At 42.0% G+C, this 22303-nt stretch overlaps 1 protein-coding gene across 4 annotated transcripts in view; it reads left to right on the top strand.

The window, feature by feature from the left end:
* The window catches only part of SLC25A26 (solute carrier family 25 member 26), an 87604-nt gene that overhangs the window by 44078 nt on the left and 21223 nt on the right, over positions 1 to 22303 (top strand). For 3 of the 4 annotated variants that reach the window (XM_048315578.1, XM_048315577.1, XM_048315575.1), the window contains one exon: positions 17402 to 17446. The exons of the other annotated variant lie outside the window; for it this stretch is intronic. In XM_048315578.1, coding sequence (XP_048171535.1) covers positions 17402 to 17446 — 45 coding nt within the window. The remainder of the gene's footprint in view (positions 1 to 17401; positions 17447 to 22303) is intronic. 4 annotated transcript variants of the gene reach the window in all.

Raw genomic sequence — 22303 nt, 5'->3', positions numbered from 1 at the left:
TGGTTTTAATAACAAGCGTATGTGGGCAAATGAGAAAATACAGAATGTTTGACTGGAAGTTTCCAGCACACACTATGGGTTAAAATCGAAGTAAGTTTGTAGTGCAGTGTTGTCAGAGTTGGTTAATTACTTTGTGTTAGGTGACATTTTAGATGATACTTTTCTCTCTAACCTTGTAACGACTGCTGAGTGGTGGAAGACTAAGCTTAATTAGGGGCAGATTAGGAGCAATAATCTCCAGCTTGATCTTCACTGGGATCTCATTGTTTTTCTGGGAAGTTTGTGTCATGTTGTTGGTTTTTCGGCTTTTTTGTTTGGCTGCTGTTGTTGATGTTTGGGGGGGGGTTTGGCTTTTTGAGAGAGAGAAAGAAAGAAAGTGCAGCAAGTAGCTTTCTGATCGTGTTTTACCTGAGAGTTATGTCAAGGGCTTATGCTTCTACATCTTGAAAACTACAACTGTTGTAGATCACCATGGCTACAGGCGGTCTTTTCAGAGTCTAGAGCAATCCTTCCCTTTGCCATGTGTCCTCAGCTTTGCAAAATGCTTCTGAAAAGACTTTGTGTCCTTCATTATTATTTTGTTAGAATGAAATAAGGTCTCAGATTTTCAAACTCACTTTTCTGTTCTCTTTTCCCACCTCAGACGTGTTAATCTCTGATGTTTCCTCTTCCACGTTTTACTGAAGGGAGATTTACATTCCACTACCCTGAGATCAGAAGAAATTTGTTGCTGTCAGACGAGAGAATCTTTCAGACTGTTCTAGATCTATGTTTTCTTTTGCTCCCAAACTTGAAGGGTAAATGTTGGTTTAGACTTTACCAGCCTTTTCTAACAATCTGACTTAAGTTTGCTGATGAAAAGCACAGTGAGAATTGCCTTTGGCAGCCTTTAATATCTTTGTGTAGGAAAAGGGGGTGGAAGAGCAATGGCAAAGCCTCAGGAAGGTGAAATGATAAATAAAGACAAGTACTTGAAAATTTTCTGTGAATGGGAGAAGAAAAATCTGTTCCTAAGCTTGTGATAAGGAGGTGAAGAAGTAATGACTTAAATCGCTCTGGGGAACTATCCAACAAAGCAGCACCTGAGCTGATCATCTGTGCAGTCCATCCATCAGGAGAGGCTGCTAATACAGGTTAGACAGACTAGCTGGGAACAGGCCCTGCCCTTGGTCAATGGCCTTCAGATCTTATTTTCTCTATCAGACTGTAATTCCTGTGAAAGGCAGATGCAGTTGTAAGAGAGCAAGAAATGCAAGGGAGCAGAGCAATTCCTCTGACAGCTGTGCTTTAGGTGATGTGCAGAATAAGAGACTTAAGTAAAACAGGTGGATAAAGCCTTTAGAATTTGTTAAATTCCATGTATCTCCACTTGTGTTATTGGAGGAGTTGTTTTTCTCAGGAATTTTTTTTCACTATCTTCAGTGTCAAAGTCCCTGTGAGTGTAGAGGTCCCTGAACTTGGTGCACAGGTGTGTATATAAGCTCTGCTGGGCTGCCTTGGTTTCTTCTCACTCATCTTAGAGCACCAAACCTGATTGCAAAGAGGAGCTACATGAGTGTAGGTCTGCTGGAAGCTCTGGTCAGTGTAGAGGTCAGAAATGACAGCACAAAGACTGTGGTAAAATTTGCTGTAAATCCTGCAACCTTTATGTAGCTGACTTAAATAAAACTTACAAAAAGTATTTTTAGCCCAGAATTTTGAAACATCCAGGCATATGAGCTGGGGAAGGCCAAGTGGTGTGTGTTTTGAGGGTACAGAAGGTTTCAGGAACACACTGAGGCTGAGGGAAGAGCAGTTCCCACAGCTGTTCCTGCTTTCTGCTTCAGTGTGGAAGTGGATCTGACCCCAGGCAGTTTGTGGGACTTCTCACAAAGTCAAAGGCTGTAGCATCCAGGCAAATACTTGCATGTTCCAAAAGGGAAATGCACTTCTCTGAGGCACAAACATCCCAAGGTGCTGCAGATGATAACACCTGTATGCAGTTATTTTATCTCTGGGCTCATCGGGCCTTAGGAGTGGAGCAATATCTTAAAGGACCTGTCACAGCAATCCTTGTTTGCCCCCAAGGTGTCTCCTGAAGTGCTCCTGCAGGTAATTAATCACCTAATAAAACACACTCTTTGACAGTAGGTGGAATTTGGAAATTAATTTGCACCCCTTAAATGAGGCTTCTAAAACTATAATTATCACGAAAGAAAGAAATGAGCTGTGTCAGGTGTGTAAATGATTTATTTATCAGGAATAAACAGTCACCCAAGTGGCACCTAGCTTGCAGTGTCTGTGCTGCATTTCTTTAAGGTGAATTAAGCAATGGCATTTGCCTTCCTTCCCATATTTGCAGGTCTTGGGGCGAATCTTCTGTTGTTTGGGAAGTGTTTGGTACAAAAGTGACCTGTAACAATATTATAGCTGCCTTTCCAACATTCTCTTTCTTTAATGTGTGATCACTTCTTGCTGCCTCATCAATCCCTGCTGGATGCCTTATCCACTGAAGAGCCTCTAGCCTCACCAGAACTTGTGCAGCCCAGCTGGCCATTTGGATTTCTCATTATCTCTCCAAATGGTGGATTTTGTGAGCTGGATGTTGGTAGCAACAGGAAATAGAAAGGGGAGGAAGTTTTAACTAGTTGGCTGGACTGCATATGGAATAAGTTACCTGGAATAAGAGGAAATCCAAGATATCTGATTCTCTCTCTCTCTTCTTTTTTTTAATGATAGAGGTTTAAAGATGCCTGAGAGATGTATTTTTTGAAGGTTGTGAGAGAGCACTTTTTAAAAGAATCCAGATAAGTGTGAGAACAGTAACATTTTAAAAGCAAATCGTTTACAAAAATATTTACCTTAAAAAATACCCTTTCAAAAGTGTGTTACCAAGGTGTCTGACTGTGCACCAGAGCATCTGAAGACTTACTTTAGCTGCATGTGCAAAGGGGACGTAGGCTTCCCTACAGCCTTCCCTGCAAAATTGCCACTAACAACTGTTCTAGTTGCTACAGCTGAAATGCATTTGTTGCTGACAGTGTAATTGTCTGGCTTCAAAGGGCATACAGTGCATGTAGTCTGTGGGACATGGAAGAAAATTGTCTCATTATTACATATTAATCTTACATTATTGGTGCATTTATTTCTGAAAAAGCCCAAGAGGATTTCTATTCACTTGTGTCAGTCTGGCTTCTAGTGCACAGCTCCAGGGAAGGGCCATGCTTCATTATTTCCCCCATACTTGTTTGCCTGAAGTTGAGTTGACTTGAAAAAGGGGTGAGGGTGCTCAGCATCACTGGCTTGATTCAAAAGTTCTACACACAGTGAGATTTCTTGAGTTAAAAACCCTTGAGAAAAAAAATGAAGCAAGGGTGAAATCAGTTCCAGTGTCCTTTTGATTTACATTTTAGTCGTGTCATTCCTACACCAGAAGTGACTTCTGCTGCGAAGCATCACAAACACAAACAAAACAGGGTGCCATTCAGAAAAAGCCCCTGTGATGTGATTAGATTGGCGATGCCATATTGTAGCTGTGAGAACTGACAGATTGAAAACAACTCGTGTGAGCAAAAAATACTTGTGATGCTGACTCTTCACTTAGGGGCATGAGTCGGAATAATGCTCTGCAAAATCCTTTCAATATAAACTAACATGTTTCTTCTTTTAAGTTTTACCACAAGGTATTTTTGCTGTATTACAGAGGTTTTTCAAAGTGTACTGGAAATATTTTTCATGCAAACCAAGTGGCAAAAATTAAATGCTCAGGAATGCAGCTGAAGGGGCAGTCCAACCACCCTGAGCATGTCCTGGTTTGCTTGAAATATGGTTGCCCTTTCCAGGTACTCAATTCATCTTGAGGCCAATTTTAACAGTGCTCAGTGCAGAAATGGCTGTTATGACATGCCCTGAACCAGCTCTGGTTCAGCTTGTGTAAATTCTCCATGTGGGGTGCTTTTGGAGCTGACAGGTGGAATTTTATTGTGATCCTATTTAACTGTTCTACCACAGAAAAGGCTTTTGGAATTTATCTTACTGAGTTGCTCTGTGTTGCAAAGCAAAAGCACAAGTTCTTTACTTCGTTGTTTTTTTAATCAGCACATCTTTTAAAGGCTCTTGCTCAGGGTAGGATCTCCCCAGTGTTCAGCTGTGCTCCCCAGCTGGGCACTCTCCAGCTGGTTTGGGGGCACAAGCCATCATGTCAGGGTCTTTTCTGTCTACTGGGAATTCCCAGTGTAACAGGCTATATTCACCATATCCATCAGCATTTCAGAAAGAATTTGGGAACCTCCTTTCCACCCCAGATTAGTCCTAGGCCTGTGACAATGATGATGAAAATTCCATGCCCATGGAAGGGGGATTGGAATGAGATGATCTTTAAGATCACTTCCAACCCAAACCATTCTATGATTCTATGACTTCCAGACAAACTCAGGTCATTCACTGGCATCAGGTCAGCTGAGTTTTTCAAATTGCATGTGAGAACACAGAATCAGCACAGTTCACAGATTTCTTTATTCTTTTCATGACCCCAAAGCCCACTAACAGCACATGGTGATACTATTTAAAGAAAGGTGTGAATGGAATTATATCCTTTGATTGAAAACCACAGTTGATTTTTGCTCTTGTATGCAGATTTTGGTTGTTTTGTCTGAAGTGGTCTATTAGCACTTGCCCTGAGATAAAAATTGCTTTTTAACTGAAGAAAGGATTCTGGCATGAGTCAGAAAATCCCAAAGAAGATAAATGAAAAATGTAATTAAAATACCTTGAGTTGAAACATTATGGGAATTGTAATGTAAAGCTTGCTAATCTCATTAGAAAAAAATCCTGGTGTAAGTCACCTGGTTATATTATATGCTGCTAACACCAGCCTGCTCCTTTTCAGCCCAAAAAGTTACAAAATTGTACTGTAAAAGGGACTTGCTTTGACTTGCTTTGAAAGCAAGTGTATTAGGCAGCAGCCTTGCTTTCCTTCCTTTTCTCTTTGGTTCTTAATTTTCTTGATAATTTTTCTTTACTGCACTGTCTGGTGCCCGGTTCCTTGAGTCCAATTTGCACTGCAGCCTCAGGGACACCATGTCTTTGATCAAGATCAATATTTTTTATTTCAGATGCTGCTTCATAGTTTTGTTGAACTAATTTAGGCAGATATATCCCAGCCAGGCTCAGGGTGAAAGGAGCATTATCCATGCATTATGGGGACTGTGAGTAGCACCCAGAATAAGGCATCCAATCCGTCCATAAGGCTCCAGGAATAGAAACAGTTCTAGAGACCTACCTAAGGGCAGCTTTCCCAAGCAGTTTCTACCCTACTGTCCAGTGAAAAGGTAAAATTTCAGGAGATGCCTCGTGGCTAGGGAATGTCTGGCTATTTCTCAGCAACATTTTCGTGTTCAATTTTCTTTCCTCTCAGGTAATGCCTGTTAGCATGAAAATTATTTCATTGCTGGCTACTTCCCAGCTGGAAAACAGTTGGGAAGACTATGGTTCAAATCATATATATGTAAATCCCATTGATTTTGTCTGTGAATTGCAGATAAAATTCTGTACCTACCCACACAACTTGAGCCATTGCCCTGTGAGTTTTGTGAATGTACCTGTGACAGCAGGGAACTGGCAAATCTGCTGTTACGGGCATTTGACATGGCTGCAAAACCAGCGAGGAAAAGAAATCATTTCAGTCGAACCTTCTGGATGCAGAATGGCCTTTAAATGAATTTAAGCTGTGAGAGCAGCATTTCCCATCCCTTGGCATTTCCCATGCCATTCCCTCTGGAGGCCATGCTGCAGTGGGCGTGCAGTTTGGCTTTCTCCTTTTGGTGTCAATGTTTTCCACAGAAAGAGGTTTCTTAAAGGGACCATCAGTGCAGCAGATGCTGTGCTCAGACCTGCTGCGTGAGAGAGGAGCGTGCTGGGAATGGTGGGATCTGATCCCATCGTGGGGCCCTGGCAGTCACTGCTTGGCTGTGGTGCTGAAGCTTCTTGGTGGAGCTCCAGTCATGTTGTTCCCGTGCCTTGTCCCCTCTTGGGTGTTTGAGATCACTTTGAGCTCCTCACTGTATATCTAAAGTAACACACAGAAAAGATTACACTATGTTAGCTGGCTTTTCTCTTCAGTCACCATGTTGCTTGCAGCCCCACACGAGCAAAAGCACTTTGTTCAGACATCAGTTCTACAAAACACTTTGGCCCAGCTCCAGCTCTGGAAGAGCTGGAAGATTATTGGGAAGCTGGGAGTGTGAAGAAGACCATGGAGTTTTGAGAACTTGTGTTTGGTCTTTAACATCTTTAAGGAATAATTTTGTTCCCATTCAGCAGTAGTGAAAGCTGTTGTCATGCCCAACTGGCAGCTCATCCCCACATGGCCACCAGTGGGATCGGGGCAAGGATTGGAAGAGAGAAATTGAGAAAACTTGTGAGTTGAGATACAGACAGTTGCACAGGCAAAGCAGAAGCCAAGCAAAGCAACACAAGGAATTCATTCACTTCATGGACAGGCAAGTGTTCAGCCCTCCCCAGGACAGCAGGGCTCCATCACATGTAATGGGGACTTGGAAGACAAATGCCATTGCTCTGAACGTCTCCCTTCCTTCTTCCCCAGCATGACACCACATGGTCTGGGATGTCCCTTGGGTCAGTTGGGGTCAGCTGCCTCTGCTAGGTGTCCCCTTACTCCTTGTGCACCCCCAGCCCACTCACTGGTGGGGTGGGGTTGGGAGCAGGAAAGGCCTTGTCTCTGTGCGAGCCCTGCCCAGCAATAACTAAAACATCCCTGAGTTATCAACACCGTTTCCAGCACAAATCCAAAACACTGTTCCATACTGGCTGCTGTGAAGGAAATTAGCTCTAGCACAGCTAAGCATGTGCTTAAGTGCTTTGCTGAGCATGGAGGGGATGATTTATGCTGGTAAGGTGGAAACTTGGTAGTGTCTACTTTGCTGATCACAGCTCTAAGCAGGATTTCACAGAACAAGTGTGAGCGGCTGTTGTGCTCTGCAGTTCAGTTCCCTCAGGCCCTGCCGATAGCCCAAAGCTACTCCTGGGCTGTGTGAACAGAACTGCAGGATGAGAAAATGAAGAAAATAAGGGTTTGTATGTGCTGGGATGTTCCAGTTGTTTAGTTCTCTCACCCACCAAAGCACCCTTGTTCCCCTTGATCTTATTCCCAGGCTCTCGTAGCCTGGCACACTTTCCTCCCGTCCGAGCTGGGTAACCCAAGTGTGAGAAATTGTGCAGGTTTAGCTTTATGGTTAAACATTGTGATTGTGAGAGATTCTCAAGGAAATGAGGTGCCTGTATAAAGACGTGCAAAGGAGCTCAAAGGCTTATGATGAAAGCATCTTCTCCAAAACTGGATTAAAAAAAATCACTGAGAGTTATGGCTTTTATTTCCACAGTTCTTACACCGGTGGTGCCATTGTACAAGCAGGATTTAGGCTCCTTTGAGGAAGCCTGCAAGAGGTTCCTGAGAGCAAACCCTCCCTGCTCTGTGCATGCAGCCAGCCTCACTAAAGTTTTTTCCCAGCTTGCTGACAGGCAGGAAGTTGGGGGATGCAGCCGTGAGACGGCTTTCCCAGGGGCTTGACTGCCGTGGACGAGTCTGCACGTCCACACCTGGGAGGGCAGCGAGTCCCAGGTGGCCCAGCAGTGTCCAACCCGACATCCTACAGCTGCTACCTTGGGGTGGGGGTGGAAGAAATGCTCCATTAGGAGCAGAGTAACTCTCCAGCTGCAGTGGCAGGGAGGTCTGCTGGGTCCAGGAGGCTTCCTGTTTAAATAGTTACAGAGTCTGCAGAATTGGTTAAACTGTCAGAAAAGAATTATAGAGGGTAAAAAAAAATAATAAAGGAACCATCCTTCCTGTATCTGTGTGTGCATTGTCTAACTGCTCCTTTGGGCTCAACCAAATGCTTGCTGGGATTTTTCAGTTCACTCTAATGAGTTTTAGATTAGGTCTTTTGTAATGTAGAATCAGATTAAAGTTTGTGGAATTGTAGCTGCTGTTCAGGAAAGTTTTAATACGTAAAATCTAAGGGAAATCTTTGTCATAAGGCAATAGGTCATTTCACTTCTGCAAGACCATGTCCTGTGATTGGGCAAAAGCAATGCAACTGTTTATTAAAACAGCTGAAAATGGCACCCACAGAAGGAAACTTAGCAAAGCCCCATTTTGTGAGATACTAAATTCTGAATGTGAAGGAAAATACCTTTACATGGGTAGTATTTCCTAAATTTGACATTAGTCTGCATTCTTTCTCTCTGCCACATGATGGAGATAATGATGTAAGATATATAAAGAGTGCTGCACAGGCCTTAAACTTCAGAGAAAGAAGTTTCAGCTTGGTTTATAGCAGTTGTTCCATTAATGTTGGTTTTGCACTAGCATTGAGTATGGAGTAGTTTTCTCAATAGTATCCATGAAGTGTTTTGTTTAAAGCAGTGTTTGCTTACTTGTTCTTTTTGGTATGGTTTGGATTTTTCTTTTTTTTCCTCCACAAGGGCAAATAAGCAGGAATACCCTTACCAAATAACCAGGGGTAGTGATGCAGCAAAATACCAAAGTCTGTATTTGGTAAAACATTCAAAAGAACTTGGTTAGCTTACATTAACTGTATTGGGACTTTAAATTGTACTTAAATGTTAATGGTTTGGGCTCAGATATAAGTAAGGCTGCTGTGTATGTTCTGTGAAAGCAAGGAATTTGCAGCAGTTCCTGTTTAACAAGTTTTAAAAAAGCACATCCTAGAGCCTGCTCTCACCATGAGATGGGTCTGTGCATCCTGGGAAGGACATGGTAGAATCCAGATTAGTTGATCTTTGTGTTGTACTGTAGAACCTTTGCATCCACCCTCTTCTTTCTCCATCTAGAGCGTCAGTCCTAATCCAGAAGCTGTGTGCAAAATTCCCAGCAGTTTCAATGGCCTTTGGATCTGACCAAGATGCAAAGGCAGAGATGGATTTCCTCTTGGAAATTTTTTTAGTGATACTCAGAAAACTCCTGGCAAGAGATGTATTTAATTTTTATGGCAAGAGCTGCTGTGTTATATTTGTAATCATAATGTAGTAACAAGACATTTGTAACAAAGCTAGTATAGGTTGAGATATATCCAGGATGGGAGAAACACATGTTTCTTCCCCGTCTGTTTTTTTTTGGGTTTTTTTGTGGCTGTTACTCTGAGGACAAGACTGCCTTTGCTGATGCCAGTGCAATTACAGCTGCACTGTCTTCCAATTTTTTAGACTGAATATTTGCTGGATGAAGCAATACTCTCACTCCTCTCCACAGATCCACCTGCCATGTGAGTCAAACATGCTGTCTTTGATTCGAATCCTGGGTTCAGTTTTGGGCCTCTCACTACAAGAGAGACATTGAGGGGCTGAAGCATGTCCAGAGAAGGGAATGGAGTTCAGAAGGGTCTGGAGCACAAGGAATAGCTGAGGTAGCTGGGGGTGCTCAGCCTGGAGAAAAGGAGGCTCAGGTGGGACATTACCACTCTCTACAACTCCCTGAAAGGAGTAGCCAGGTTGGGATCAGTCTCTTCTCCCAGGTAACAAGTGCCGGGGTAAGAATAACAGGCCTCAAGCTGCAGCAGGGGAGGTTCAGATTGGACATTAGGAAAAAATTCTTCACTGAAAGAGTTGTCAAGCATTGGAAGAGGCTAGCCAGGGAAGTGGTTGAGTCACCATCCCTGGAGGGATTTAAAAGTAATGTCGATGTGGCACTTGAGGATGTGGTTTAGTGATGTGCTTGGCAGTGCTGGGTTAACAGTTGGGCTCAATGATCATAGAGGTCTTTTCCAATCTGAATGATTCTTTGATTTTGTGAATCTATGCTGCTTGTTTAATTCCTCGTGCTTAGGTTCTTATATCACCTGCAAAATACTCACTTGAGGAATTGTTCAACTCTGATACTGCAAATCCACCAGTCCAGTGTCCACTTGAGAATGTTTTTTTCTTTGATTAGCATTTCCAAGTTTGTGTTTAGAGGCTATTCCTTGACAGGTACCTTTCATAAGGCATTTTTGTAATTATACTTTCTTTTAAAATGTCCCATGTATGTAAAATGTCCATTAAGATGCTCTCAGAGTCAGTGAACTGACGTGCTGCCCAGACAGTGTGTGTGTGTGCACCCATGGGCTGATGTAATAGCTCCTCCAAATGTTAGGAGTTTTTCCTCAGAAGACTTTTTCCAGAAATGCTGCTCTCCATGCTCTTGGGTTCTGCTCCTGTTTTTTTCATGAGAACAAAGATTAGTCCTTCATGGTCCTAAACTCAATGCATGTGCATGACTTAAAGGCATTACCTGCCAATAAATGGGAGATTAGCTGCGGCTTATGTATTTCCTGATCAGTTCAGGTTTTTTCAGATGGCTCGTTGTTATCCCGTTTCCTTTAACGATGGGACACTTTAATGAGTTTGCCATCTGACATACATCTGCTTCCTGTTAAACAATACCTTCATTCTTCTGGAGCTGCTAAACTCATCTTTTATCCTACAAGATTTTTATCTGTGCCCTGAAAACAGCATGTACAAATCGGTGTCAGCATATTAATTTACTTGCTAAGGGATTCTTTTTAATATGTTGTTGAAAATGAATAGCAAAACAGGCATCTCCTTTAATGCTTATTTGTTGGAAAATGGGAGAACATGGATATTATTTGTGTAATTAGGGGCTGGTCACTCCAGCTCATGTTTGAAATCCAATAAAATCGACTTTTGTGGCTGACATTATACAATCTCTAATAGTTATTCTGTTCTCCCAGCAGAGTAAGAAGGGGTTGGGGGTGGAATTTGATGGTTTTAATGTTGTTTCTTTGAGGAAAGAGCCTTCAATAGCTCAATGATGGTCTGTGTCACGTGTGTGCAAAGTTAGGGCTCTGTGATCATCAAGATTCTTAAATCAATCCAGCCTGCATTGAGTTTGTGCATCTGCCTCAGTGCCTCTCTTTTTCCCATGTTTTGGGAACACGCAGATTGTTGTGCTGGATCTCTGACTATATCTTTCCCCTTCCCTGGTCAATATTGCCCCTGCAGAAAAATATTTTTTCCTTTATTTCTCTTTACTTTTTAAATCACAGAACCTTTTTCTCATAGAGGGTAAACTGAATTTTCCTTTTACTTATCTTTACTACATAATATGCCATACAAGTGGCTTTTATAATGAGTGTGGTGCTATTATAAAGAGGAAATGTGGATGTGAGGTTCTGCCACATAGGTCCAAAGGACATCTGTGAGAATGGCTTGTAACCAAATTAAGGGACCCTGTGGGGCACATAATGTTTTGTCTCGGAAAGGAACTTAGCTCCAACCATTCACATATGCCGGGTGACAAGTGGAAATACTTTGGGGTTAGAGCTGGGGAAACAGAGGAAGCAAGGTGCAAATATTTATTTGAGAGTTAGTGGATGCCTGAACCAGAATAATGACTATAATTCAGGAATTTTGTATTTCTTCCCATTTGTAGCTTGCAGTTTTCTCCCAGCTCACACAGGGTTAATGTTATTTGCTTGAAAATGAGGGAATTGCTGATTACTTCAGGTGGCTGCTGGTGCATGATCTGAAACCTTTGTTTTAATTATACTCTTGGCATTGTTGAGATTGATGTTTCTACCACCCTAAATGCCATTCCTTTGTCTCTGGCAGTGCTGCACAGCCGAATGTTCAACACTGAAGGCCTGTGAAAAGTTGTTTGTTGCAAATGCAACTTGATAGTTTCCCCTGTGATGGCTGAGCTTCCCATGGGGTTCCACCTCTCTGGCTTCCTGCAGTTGTACAGGAAGGTGCTGTGCGTGAACTTGGTCTTTCACTGTTTTCCTTAAGGAGTGACGCCAAGAGATCTTCCACGGTCATTGCTATGCCAGCGTTGTTAGACTTACCCCAAAAGCTTTGTTTGTTTTTGCATCAGTGTTTATTAACAAAGCCCTCCATCATTTGTTTAACATACAAACTTGTCTATTCTTCCACCCTCTCCCAACCTTCCATCTCACAGAGCTGCAGGAACACAGCTGATGGCTTTGACAGTCTTTTATTCATTTTAAGATTACAAATTACCTTCTTGTAATTTGGTTCCTTGTGGAGTCTGCAGTTTTTCGAGGAGGGTCTGGGAGACAATATTAATTGAAGCTTTGCAAGAGAATAAGTCTGCTTTGTCAGCTCTGGGGTATCCCATCGATGATGGGTCTTAAACCCCTTTACCTTCAGTCAGTAGAAAAGCTGTGAAACTTCCAAATCTTCTTGATGGTGGCTATTGCTATGACCTCTGACGTGACCAGGGGCCAGGCTTGCCTCATTTCATGCTGTCTTTTCAAAGCTCATCCTGGGGAAAGTATACTTATAGCTGGAACATCAGTTTATCATAATCCAGATGTATTGGGCAAGTGCGTGAAGAATTTTAGGAGGGCAAGACACTGAACCAAATTTGCTGTGATTATTAACAGAAATGTTTAACTCCAGTGGGCTGACAGGGTTGTTTATTCTGCTTTAACTTGAACCTATTAAAAAGACTTTCTATCCTTTATAAAGAAGCTAGGAAAAAACGGTATTGTAAAAGGGACTTAGGTAAAGGAACGATTGTTCTCCTTAAATTTACTGTTTATGCATCCCTAGAAAACAATACATTTTTGCTATTCAGAAGTGGGTTATTAGACTTTTCTTTGCAATTACAATGGAGAAGGCACAGTTTGGCACAGCAGCTCAGTACTCCTCATAAATACAGACTTGGACAGTGATGGCCCCTCTGTCCTTGTCACGGTGAGTGCAGGTGACAGGTTGGGTGCAAGTTTGAGAGCTGCCCTGTGAGGATGAAATAGGTTCTCCCTGAAGTGAGCAGATGTTCTTGCTGCTGGCCCTTGTGACATTCATACTCTCAAAATCCTCTTCATAAGTGTTTGCTTTTCTCCCATTGCTGTTAATGTAGGGAACAGTGGAGGTGTGGGTGAGAGCAATTTCTGGGATGGAGGTGCATTTTCAGGAACACTGAGAAAGCTCTTACAAGGTGAGCCTGTTCCTCGTCTGGCTGTTTATGCCAATCTCTCCTCCAGTATTTACTCTAACATTTGTAAAAACAGATAAGTCTTCTGGAGAGCAAAGCCTGCTGAACTGGGGACAGGGAAAACCTGAATAAACAAACATGTGCCACAGATTAGTGAGAACATCTGTAGGTTTTATACTGTTTTGAGAACACATACCACAGTTTTTCATTTCTTATGCTTTTTTGGTTTCTCCCTTTCTGTCTCTCTCTTTTCTTCTTCTTTTTAAATATATTGCTAATAAAGGTTGGAGGTAGAAAGCACAGCTGGACTCTGCATGACATGCCACTGTTTAATTTCTAGCTTGGAGGATGAGAAGAAGAGTAGTTTTATTGTATCCTAGAAGAGAATAAAGCCACATGCAAATACCAGCCATGGACATCTGTTTCCTCTTTGTGTGAAAGAATTCTCATATTTGGAAGGGAATCCCAGTTCTGAAGGGGCTGATGAGGTTTTGTTTTTTTTCTTTTGGTTCTTTCCCCCATTCTTTACCACTCCTTCAGCATGCTGCCCTTGCTCTGGCTGCTGTTTTCCTCAGGACAATGCAGTTTAGCATCAGATATCAAATGGGTGAATTTTGAGGTACTTTAAAATGTTGTGTTGTAGTTACAAAGAGCATTATTAAGTTCCTCCTTAAATTTTTTTTATTTAATTAAACAGTATTTGGTGGGAGGACTTTTGCTCTGTCATCAATCTTCCAGTACTTACAGGTTGGTATTTTTCTTTAGAAGCGAGATGTGTGTATCTGCCGCTCTGGCCAAGAAGTGCAACTATTTCTAAAAGTAACTTATTAAACATAATAATTTAAAATACTTTGTATCAGGAGAATTAAGTAGATGTGTAGAAATAAGCATCTGCAAAGTTCATTAAGTTAGGCATCAGGTGCTAAGGACTACAGGGATTAGAGTAAATGATAATTTCATTAACCTATAAAACATTTTAGAATAATTATTTGCAGCTGTCTGGGGGCTTTAAATTTGCCTTGTGTGTGTGTTTAAGGGTTGACTCTGATGAACAAACAGCACAGTTATATAACATTAGGCCAGACATGAGAACTGGTACTCTCTGTCTATTTTATATTAATGTCGAATGAGAGGTTGGTGGAGCTTGCCAGGGTTTCATATTTGCTGGCAGCAAGTTACCCACATGTGTGGACCACATTTTTATTGTTGCCTTAGCCTATTTCAGGCAGAAATATCTCTGCTTAACAGGGTATGATTCTGTTCATTGCTGAAGAGCTTTTCTTTTAAGAAACAAAATACGAAAAGGAATGAAATGATGTAAGTGTTCAAATTAAGAAGTGTCCCCAGACTGCAAGATTTTGTCACATCTGCTGTGGTGGAAGAATAAAGGGCAATAAGCCATCTAAAGGCTTTTTCATGGTCAGATGAGCTACCCTTGCAGAACTATTTCTTTTTGCGTATATTAATGCTACTTTTGGGTGTGGGCTGTTTAGTCTGGTCTCTTAGGGAGACAAGGCTTATGCAAGCAGGGTGTTTGCACACATGAACACACAGCAGCCTGCACAGCCCTTCCACATCTTGACCACGGAAATGTGATGGAAGGACAGATGCTGCAAAGATAAATAGGAGTTCCTATAACATTCTTGAAAATATGTGTGTGAGGGGAGAATAAAGGTGATTAAGGGGTTTGAGGGAAGGTTTGCAATAGGAGCTGAACTTTCAACAAGGGGTGTGGAACAGATCTTGAGAAGAAATGTGATGGAGGTCCCTGTCATGGGAAGATTGCCGAATGTGGCTTGGAAATTATTTGGCTTCAGAGAATCTGATGACAAAACATGAATCTGCAGGAAGACAGACTCCCTTTCATTCCAATACCCCTGAAATTGCTTGTGTGGGTTTTGTTTTTAAGTCAGGATGTCAGACAGGATCCAATGGGTGACTGTAAGAGATGTAGGACATCTCTTTAGGATCTTCTTAGTGCAGCAAAGGTGCTGCTGGTCTGCTTGGTGATGGTGGTGCTTTCTATTTTGTTGGGGATTTTCAAGTTTTTAAACTCTAGTAAAGTGTGACTTACAAATGTTTAGACCCTTATCCTGCAGCCCTCCTAGAGAGGAGGGAGCCCAGTGGCTGTGCAGGTCCCACTGACACACATCCAAAATCTTCCTGGGTGTTTCAGATGCTGTGCATTGCTGCATCCCATGGGACATGTGGGGAGAAGGGAAGCCCATAATCCCCATCCAGCCCTGGCTCCCCTGAGCAGGACACAGAAAGCAAACACCACTAACAATGAAAATCAAATAGCACTTGTGAACGAGTTTCCCCTTTGACTGAAATGCTTCTAGCTAGGAGATATAAAGGGAATTATGTCAAAAGCTTCCCTTGTTGTCTTATTAACAGCTGCATCATTTTACCACTCATTCGCAAGCATAAAAAAGCAAAACTTGGAGGCTGTACTTGAAAGCTTGTTTTGTTTGGTGTACAGCTGGATACAGAGCATTTCCTTTTTTTTTTTTTTTTTTAACAGATTTGAAGCAAATGTGTTGGTTATTGTTACTTATTTTTACTTATTTTTTTGGTCTAGATATAGAAGATTATGTTGCTTTTCGTTTTACATTGCGAAGAAATTATTCCATATAACTTCAGTTCAACAATGCTGCAGTAACATGTGGGTGTATATATATCTTTTCATAAATATATCACCACACATTATTGTCAAAGATCTGGACTTTTTTACCCAGTATTAAAAATGAAATTTAATTGCTACACTAGAGTTTCAAGACCCTGATAAATAAGAGCCATGTCTGACCTTTATTGTGGGGCTCTGAGATGCCACCAGGGATATTGCTCATTGTCCAAGATGACAAACTTCCTCTGAGATTTCAGTTTGTCAGCTCAATGTACAGCAGTGACATTGATTTCTTCTCACTGCCATTTCCTGCCTGAATAGATAACAAATTTTCTGTTGCAGGTGTCTGTCAAGTTTAGTTTTGCCTGACAGATTAACTTAATAGACTCATTTATTAATCATTACGTGCAGCACAGGGAAGCAGACAATACTCTTTGACTCCTGTGATGTTGAGTGGATGTTCCATTTCAGATTCCTTTGTGTAGCTTGAATTTAGGTTTAATAAGCCATTCATATCTCTAGTGAACATTTTTAACCTGACATCACTCAGAGCAAAGATATCTGCATTACATAAGCATGATCCATTTTGAGTATCTACTCCTTTTCATGGTAAAAGATGCATAAGTGCTTTCTGAGACGAAACAATTTGATATATGAACTGCCAAATCAGCCTAAACTAGGAGGAAAATTAAGAATGATAAAAGGAGAAGAAAACAGGTAGTTGGAGGAAGATTTGAGTCTGGGGTTGACTGCCTAACAGAGAGGAGGAGATAATGCAGAAGCTTTAGGAAGGGGCAAAGCAGACCCGCAGATACAGCTGTTGGGTGATCCTAGGACAGGCCAGTGTTTTCCTGGAGACCCTTTTCCCTGAGATCTCTTGAGACAGATATTCAGCCTGGAGATAGCAAAGGCAGGGTTGGTACCAGAGGTAGGCATTAGACAGGGCTTCTCAGAGTGGTGAAGGGCAAAGAAGAATGTAGTGGAGAGCTTTGTGGAGGAAGAAATATAATAGAAGGCATAAACTTGGAAAATGATGTCTCTTGTTGCAAAGTGCTTCAGTGTGTTCACAATGAAAACTGACTGATGAGTTGAGGTTTTTATCAGGGCAAAATCTGGGAAGGACATGGAAATGCAAAGGCACTCCTGGGACAGGTGGCAGCAGGAACGAGCCTAGACAGAGATACAGGCTGTTGCTGGACAGAATAACCCCGTGTTACAGGCAATAAGAGGAGAACCACCAAGCTTCTCCCTGGGGTTTTAGTTGGGTTGTGGTAGCTCCTCACAACCTGCTTTTAATTCTCAAGGGAGCCTGTTCATGGGAGATCATGGGAGATGTCCAGGAACGTTTTTGCAGCTGATGCCCAACTGCAGAGCCCTGGTTGCAGCACAACAGCTCAGCATCTGTGAGGGTCTGCACTGCTGAAGATGTTTTTTTGCCAAGCTGTGTTCCTGGCCTTGGGAACGTGTTTCTTGAACCATCCTTATGGCTTTCTTGGCTGACTGTCAAACCAAGAATGTCCCTGCACTAGATCACACTGCTTATTGCTCTTCTAGGCCACCCTGGTAACAATACATTAACCTCTCAGCAGGGAATGTGATAAACAAAGTAAAACTGCTTTAGTGAAACCAGTCATTTAATGGCAGCATACATAAAGTGTCCGTAAAGATTTGTAAGTGTAATAAGCTGCAGTTCACTGAGGGAACAATAACTGTTCCTAATTTAGCCAGTTGAGGAACATGCCAACCCAATTTGCTTTTGTAACATTATGTTGGTTTTTTTTTTTCTTTTCCCACCTCTCCAGATTCCTTTCTCTCTGGTACAGTTTCCCCTCTGGGAGTCCTTAAAGGTAAGTTCTCTTTAGTGATGGAAATGTAAGTTACACATTTTGCAAAGGTTTTCCATGGTAACTTATCTAACTCGATTATTTTGATTATGGGTGTGTCCAAGAATCAGTAATTATGTGCCAGCCTACCTGTGCATGTGAAGATCATTTGCCTGAATATCTGAAAAATAGCAGGAATATCTAACCACTGATCTGTGGCATGCAGGCTAGATTTTACTCACAGCTTGCCAGAAATCTTATCTTCGGCTCGAACTTTTTTTACTGCTTAAAAAGAGTGGGAACCACCTTGTGTTGTGTGATTTCTTTTTTTTATTTATTTTAACTTTTTTTAGTGTTTTGGTCTTCATGGTAAAAGGAAATTGCGAATGAGAAAACTGTTTCAGCCTGGGTTTTGTGAACATCACTGAAAAGCTATTTTGATTGGCTGCATGTACTTTATTTTAAAATCATTTAAAGAAGGTGTCAGTAGATGATGTTTTAACAGTGCAGTTGTTTGGAATGATATGCTGTTCTCCCACCAGCAGCTGGTTGCTCTGTTTACCATGGTCAGAGTCACGATCCAGATTTTTGAGTGGACAGTTGGATTTGAAGACATATAATTTCTCTATCCCTCTCTGTTTCTTTGAACTCACTGCAAAAGATGAAAGGAAGGGTTTTTCAAGTGCTTGAAGGTCATAGGGTGGAAGCACAAAGAATTATTGCAGATCATTAAAAGCACTGTAGCAAAATATCTTTATAAAAGAGGAGCTGGAGAGAGAAACTTTCTTCTTGGTAGGAGTGCTGGACTTCTGAGCAAGCTCGTCATGGAGATCCAAACTGGGTCCTTGTATGTTGAATTGGGACAACAGTTTGTCCTCTTGCTATGTGTCTGTATCTGGGGCTGTTTGGGGGGGACAAGTCCACAGTGTGAATGTTTGCATGTAGAGGCTTCAGGGAGTTCGAAATAAAGGTGAGTCCACAGGCAGGAGGAGAAGGAAAATCATCAAGAGCTTTTGCAGAACTGAGCTGTGTTCGTGGAGGATTCTGTAGGTACTTCATGAGCTCAGCCTGCTGTGGGGTCTGGGTATCATCCCACTGCACAGGGGAGCTTGGGCTGCCTTATTAGGAATCTGTTTCCCTGCCAGTGTCCAGGAATGGCTTTCTGTAAACTCTTCAGCAGTGGTACTGGCCCAACCTGCTAATGGTTAGTGCAGCAGCCGTGTTTGGGAGCAAGAGGTGGCAGTGCTTAAAGGGAAAAAGTGCAGTGTTCGTGCCAAAACCACATAAACCAGAAACATTGTGTAGCTGTTTTCAGAATGTAAAGTTGTTTTAACTAATGTCCACGTAGCTGTGACAGTAAAATGTATTGTTTGCATTACAGGCTTTAAAGAAGACAGTTTGAATTTAGCTAACTGCAGGAATGAGTCACTCAGAATGAGGCATCATGTTTAATCTAAAGAGGTCAGTGCAGATCCGAAGAGAAACAAAACTTGTGTCAGTTTGTTCCACAAACCTGTTGCATTATATTCTTCTGATGTGGAGTCAAGAGTAGAGAACTGCAAAAATCAGTCTGGCATACTCAGTCACTTTGGCTCAGCACAGGGAGAGAGAGCTCAGGGTTTGTCATATCAAAGCCAGGCAGTGAAAGCAGAATACATTTTGTTTATCTGAGTGAAGCTCTTAAAAAATTGCCCTGACAGTACAACAAAGGACAAAAATCATTATGGTCCCATCAACAGGATGGATGTGGCCAATAGCATCACTGGGAATGTGGTTGAGGATGTAGGGCTCCTCATGGGTGCATGAAGGGAGCATGAACAGACAGTAATTACACAGAAATAGAAATGCAAAGGACAAGAGAAAAATGGCACGAAGCCTGAACAGAAAAGAGTTATTGAGATGATGCCTGAGGGACTATTCTGCACTGTATTAATAGGATTACTTGAGAAAGTAACTGTGGGAGCAGTTGTGTATGATGTGTGTGGGCCATCTCACTGAGGAGAACAGAACAAGTGCTGTGGCTGTGTCATTTTTAAAACCATTAGTACGAAGTTACATAAGCTGATGGAAGATAGACTCAGTCTTATGATTCCCTGAACAAGCTAATCACCATAAAAATGAGGAAAATCTTTCCACTGTGAAAGGACAGTTAGAGAGGCACATGGAAGAAGGAGTTTCCTTTTCCTTCAGATATGGCTGACTGCAGCCAGCAGCAGGGTGTTAAGCTTAAAGAAGCCTAATAAAGGCTTGTCATAGGTAGCAAATTGTGTGTTTCTATAGCCCATTTTCTCTATCTGCTTTACTCCGAGCTGCTCTGGTTATTCCTTATGCGTTAGTCACAGAGTTTACATGCACAGTTTTCTTCTGTCTGTGAATGTGCACCAGCTGTTTCCTGTGAGAGCAAACTTGCATGCCATGCACTAAACCATATTAAAAGAAGAGGGAGCATTGTATAGATTACTGAACTATAAGGTTACGTTGGCTGTGGGTGCTGGCAAAGGGAGGATTGCAGTAATTAGCAAGAAACAGATACTGCTTCAAGTACAAGTCTTACTGATAGTGACCCAGGTGAATACACAATTTAGGAACAGGTAATAGACTCCTTTCTTAGTTCACAATGGCTCGAGAAACAACAGTAAAGTAATTATGGTGCTTTTAATTAAAAATAAAGTCTTTTTAAAAAAATATTTAGGTAGCATCCACTGCTATAAGGTGTGCTTAATGTCCTTTCTCTTCTCAGTTCTCCATTTTTCTCAATTTTTAAAAATTTTGTTTGAGGCACAGATTATTGCTATAAACCAAAAGAGAGAAGGAAACTGTGCTATGGTGTATCAGATTTCAGGACCTTGTAATTCCCAACCAGGGTGGGGTAGTATAGCTCTTTTCTGTCTCTTTAGTCCAAGTCTTGCAGGTAAAACAATTTTGAATTCTTCTCAGAGTTCAGGGAAAGAAGGGAACGTGTTACAAATTTTATTCACTTTCTGCTACACCAACCCTCAGAAGAGCACCGTGGTTGAATATTACTGTGACAGTTTCATCAAGTTTACATTCTTTTGTGTGGGGTTAATGCTTCTGATCCCATCTCAAAACCAGGTGGCCCTGAAGAAAGGCAACAGAGCATAGATGTAGTGTGCTTCCCAAATACCAGCCAAGCACAGAGCCTTCCATATTAGTTCAGGTTTTGGAATTAATGTTGTAAGATACAGTCCCCTTGTTTGCTGCCATGGAATTTCCAGGGTGCCTCAGTAACTTGCTTTGGAAATACTATATGTGTGTTCTCCACTGTGGGAATTTCACATTGTGGGCTGTGTATTTGGCATGGAATTGTTGTGGGTTACACGGAGCCTGGTGCAGCTCCTGCTTTCACCCTGCTGCCAGGGCTGTGCAGTCTCTGCTCAGATGACTGTGGCCTCGTGGAGCCCATGCCTGCTGTCTTAACTTTCATTCTCTTCTGTTCAGACATTTTATTCAGCGCTTGTAATCATCATATCCGAGTTCCTACCAGCAGCACATAAGTGATTTATCATAAGTTTCATCTTTTAATCCATAATTTTCTTTTAGAACTGAGAAAAAAGACAACTTTCATTTCTGCTGGGGGGGGGGGGGGGGGCATTACAGAAATACAGGGCATCAGGTGGGGTTTTTTTCAGTAAAATAGCGTTTTAAAACCCTACAGAAAATCAAGATCCTCTGGTAGGTTTGAGTCCAGAAACATTTTGTCAAAAATGCCTGTTTCTTAAGACTCAGTGGAAATGGTCAGATCCCGTGGAGAACAGTGCTGTGTGTAAGATAAACCCTTCTCAGGTGAAACAAGACTCAGTCCTCTTGGGTTTTATATTTCTGCATGTTGGCTGCACTTCAGAGCCTCTGAGAATTACTCAAATGCAGCTGTACAGGGAGAATGGTCTCTTTATAGACCAAATGTATTGTATGTCTGGAGAAAAGGCTTTGGTAGGCGGCGAGGAGGGAAGGAGCAGGCGAGACAGGAGGACATAGGCCTCAAATGAGTTGACTTAAAAACAAGGGCGTTTTTGTTTGTTTAGTTGGTGGATTTTTTTAAGGAAAACAAACCTACTGTCCTGGGAACCTTTTGTCTTTTTCATTAGACAGGTCTGACTCTTAAGATCAGACACTTGGACATTGCTAAGACTATGGAACATCAGGGTCAGCCAGCCCTGCCCCTACAAACCCAACCTCCCTGGGAGGGCTGGCACAGACTGTGCTGCTCCACTGGCCCAGGAGCTTCAAAGAAAGATAAAAATCTTCAACTGACCATGCTCAAGGTGATGTCTGACTCTTCTGGCACTCAGTGGGACCAGGATTTCCCTCTTTGTCTCAGTGCTGAGCAAAATTTAGAACTCTTAGACTTCCTGCAGATCTAGTGAGCCTACAATTTTTTATCACTGGTTTTAGCAATAAAATAATTTTCTCAAACCTGTAGGTCTCACAGTATAACAGGTGTTATACAAAAAGAGAATGGGGAGAGTCCAGCCATTCCCCTGTGAGGCTGAGCAGGATCAGAGAATTGGCTGGGTCAGAACAGGAGTTCCATGGGTTGGTTCTAAGCTAGTTTCTGCCCACACAATAGAGAGCAGGTTTGGGGTTGGACTTAAGTCCTTTGTTTTCTGTTCAGGTGCAGCTGTAACCATAGGCACAAGGCACTTGTGTTGAGGGGCATGTGCTGGTGCACTGAACTATAGATCTAGAGGACAGTAGCACATGTGCTCATTTGCTTGGTTCTCTTGGTTCCCCCCTCCAGAGAGCTCAACTTCTGGGGGCTGGTATAGGCAGTATAGGGTGTGAACTGATTTTAGGGTCAGCTCAGCCTTGCTCTTGGTCATCAGTGAAGATAGATTTTGAGATATATCTTGAAACTTGCTG

The sequence above is a fragment of the Corvus hawaiiensis genome, chromosome 11 (assembly GCF_020740725.1).
Source record: "Corvus hawaiiensis isolate bCorHaw1 chromosome 11, bCorHaw1.pri.cur, whole genome shotgun sequence".
NCBI lineage: Eukaryota > Metazoa > Chordata > Aves > Passeriformes > Corvidae > Corvus > Corvus hawaiiensis.
This window is presented reverse-complemented; position numbering and strand designations above follow the sequence as displayed.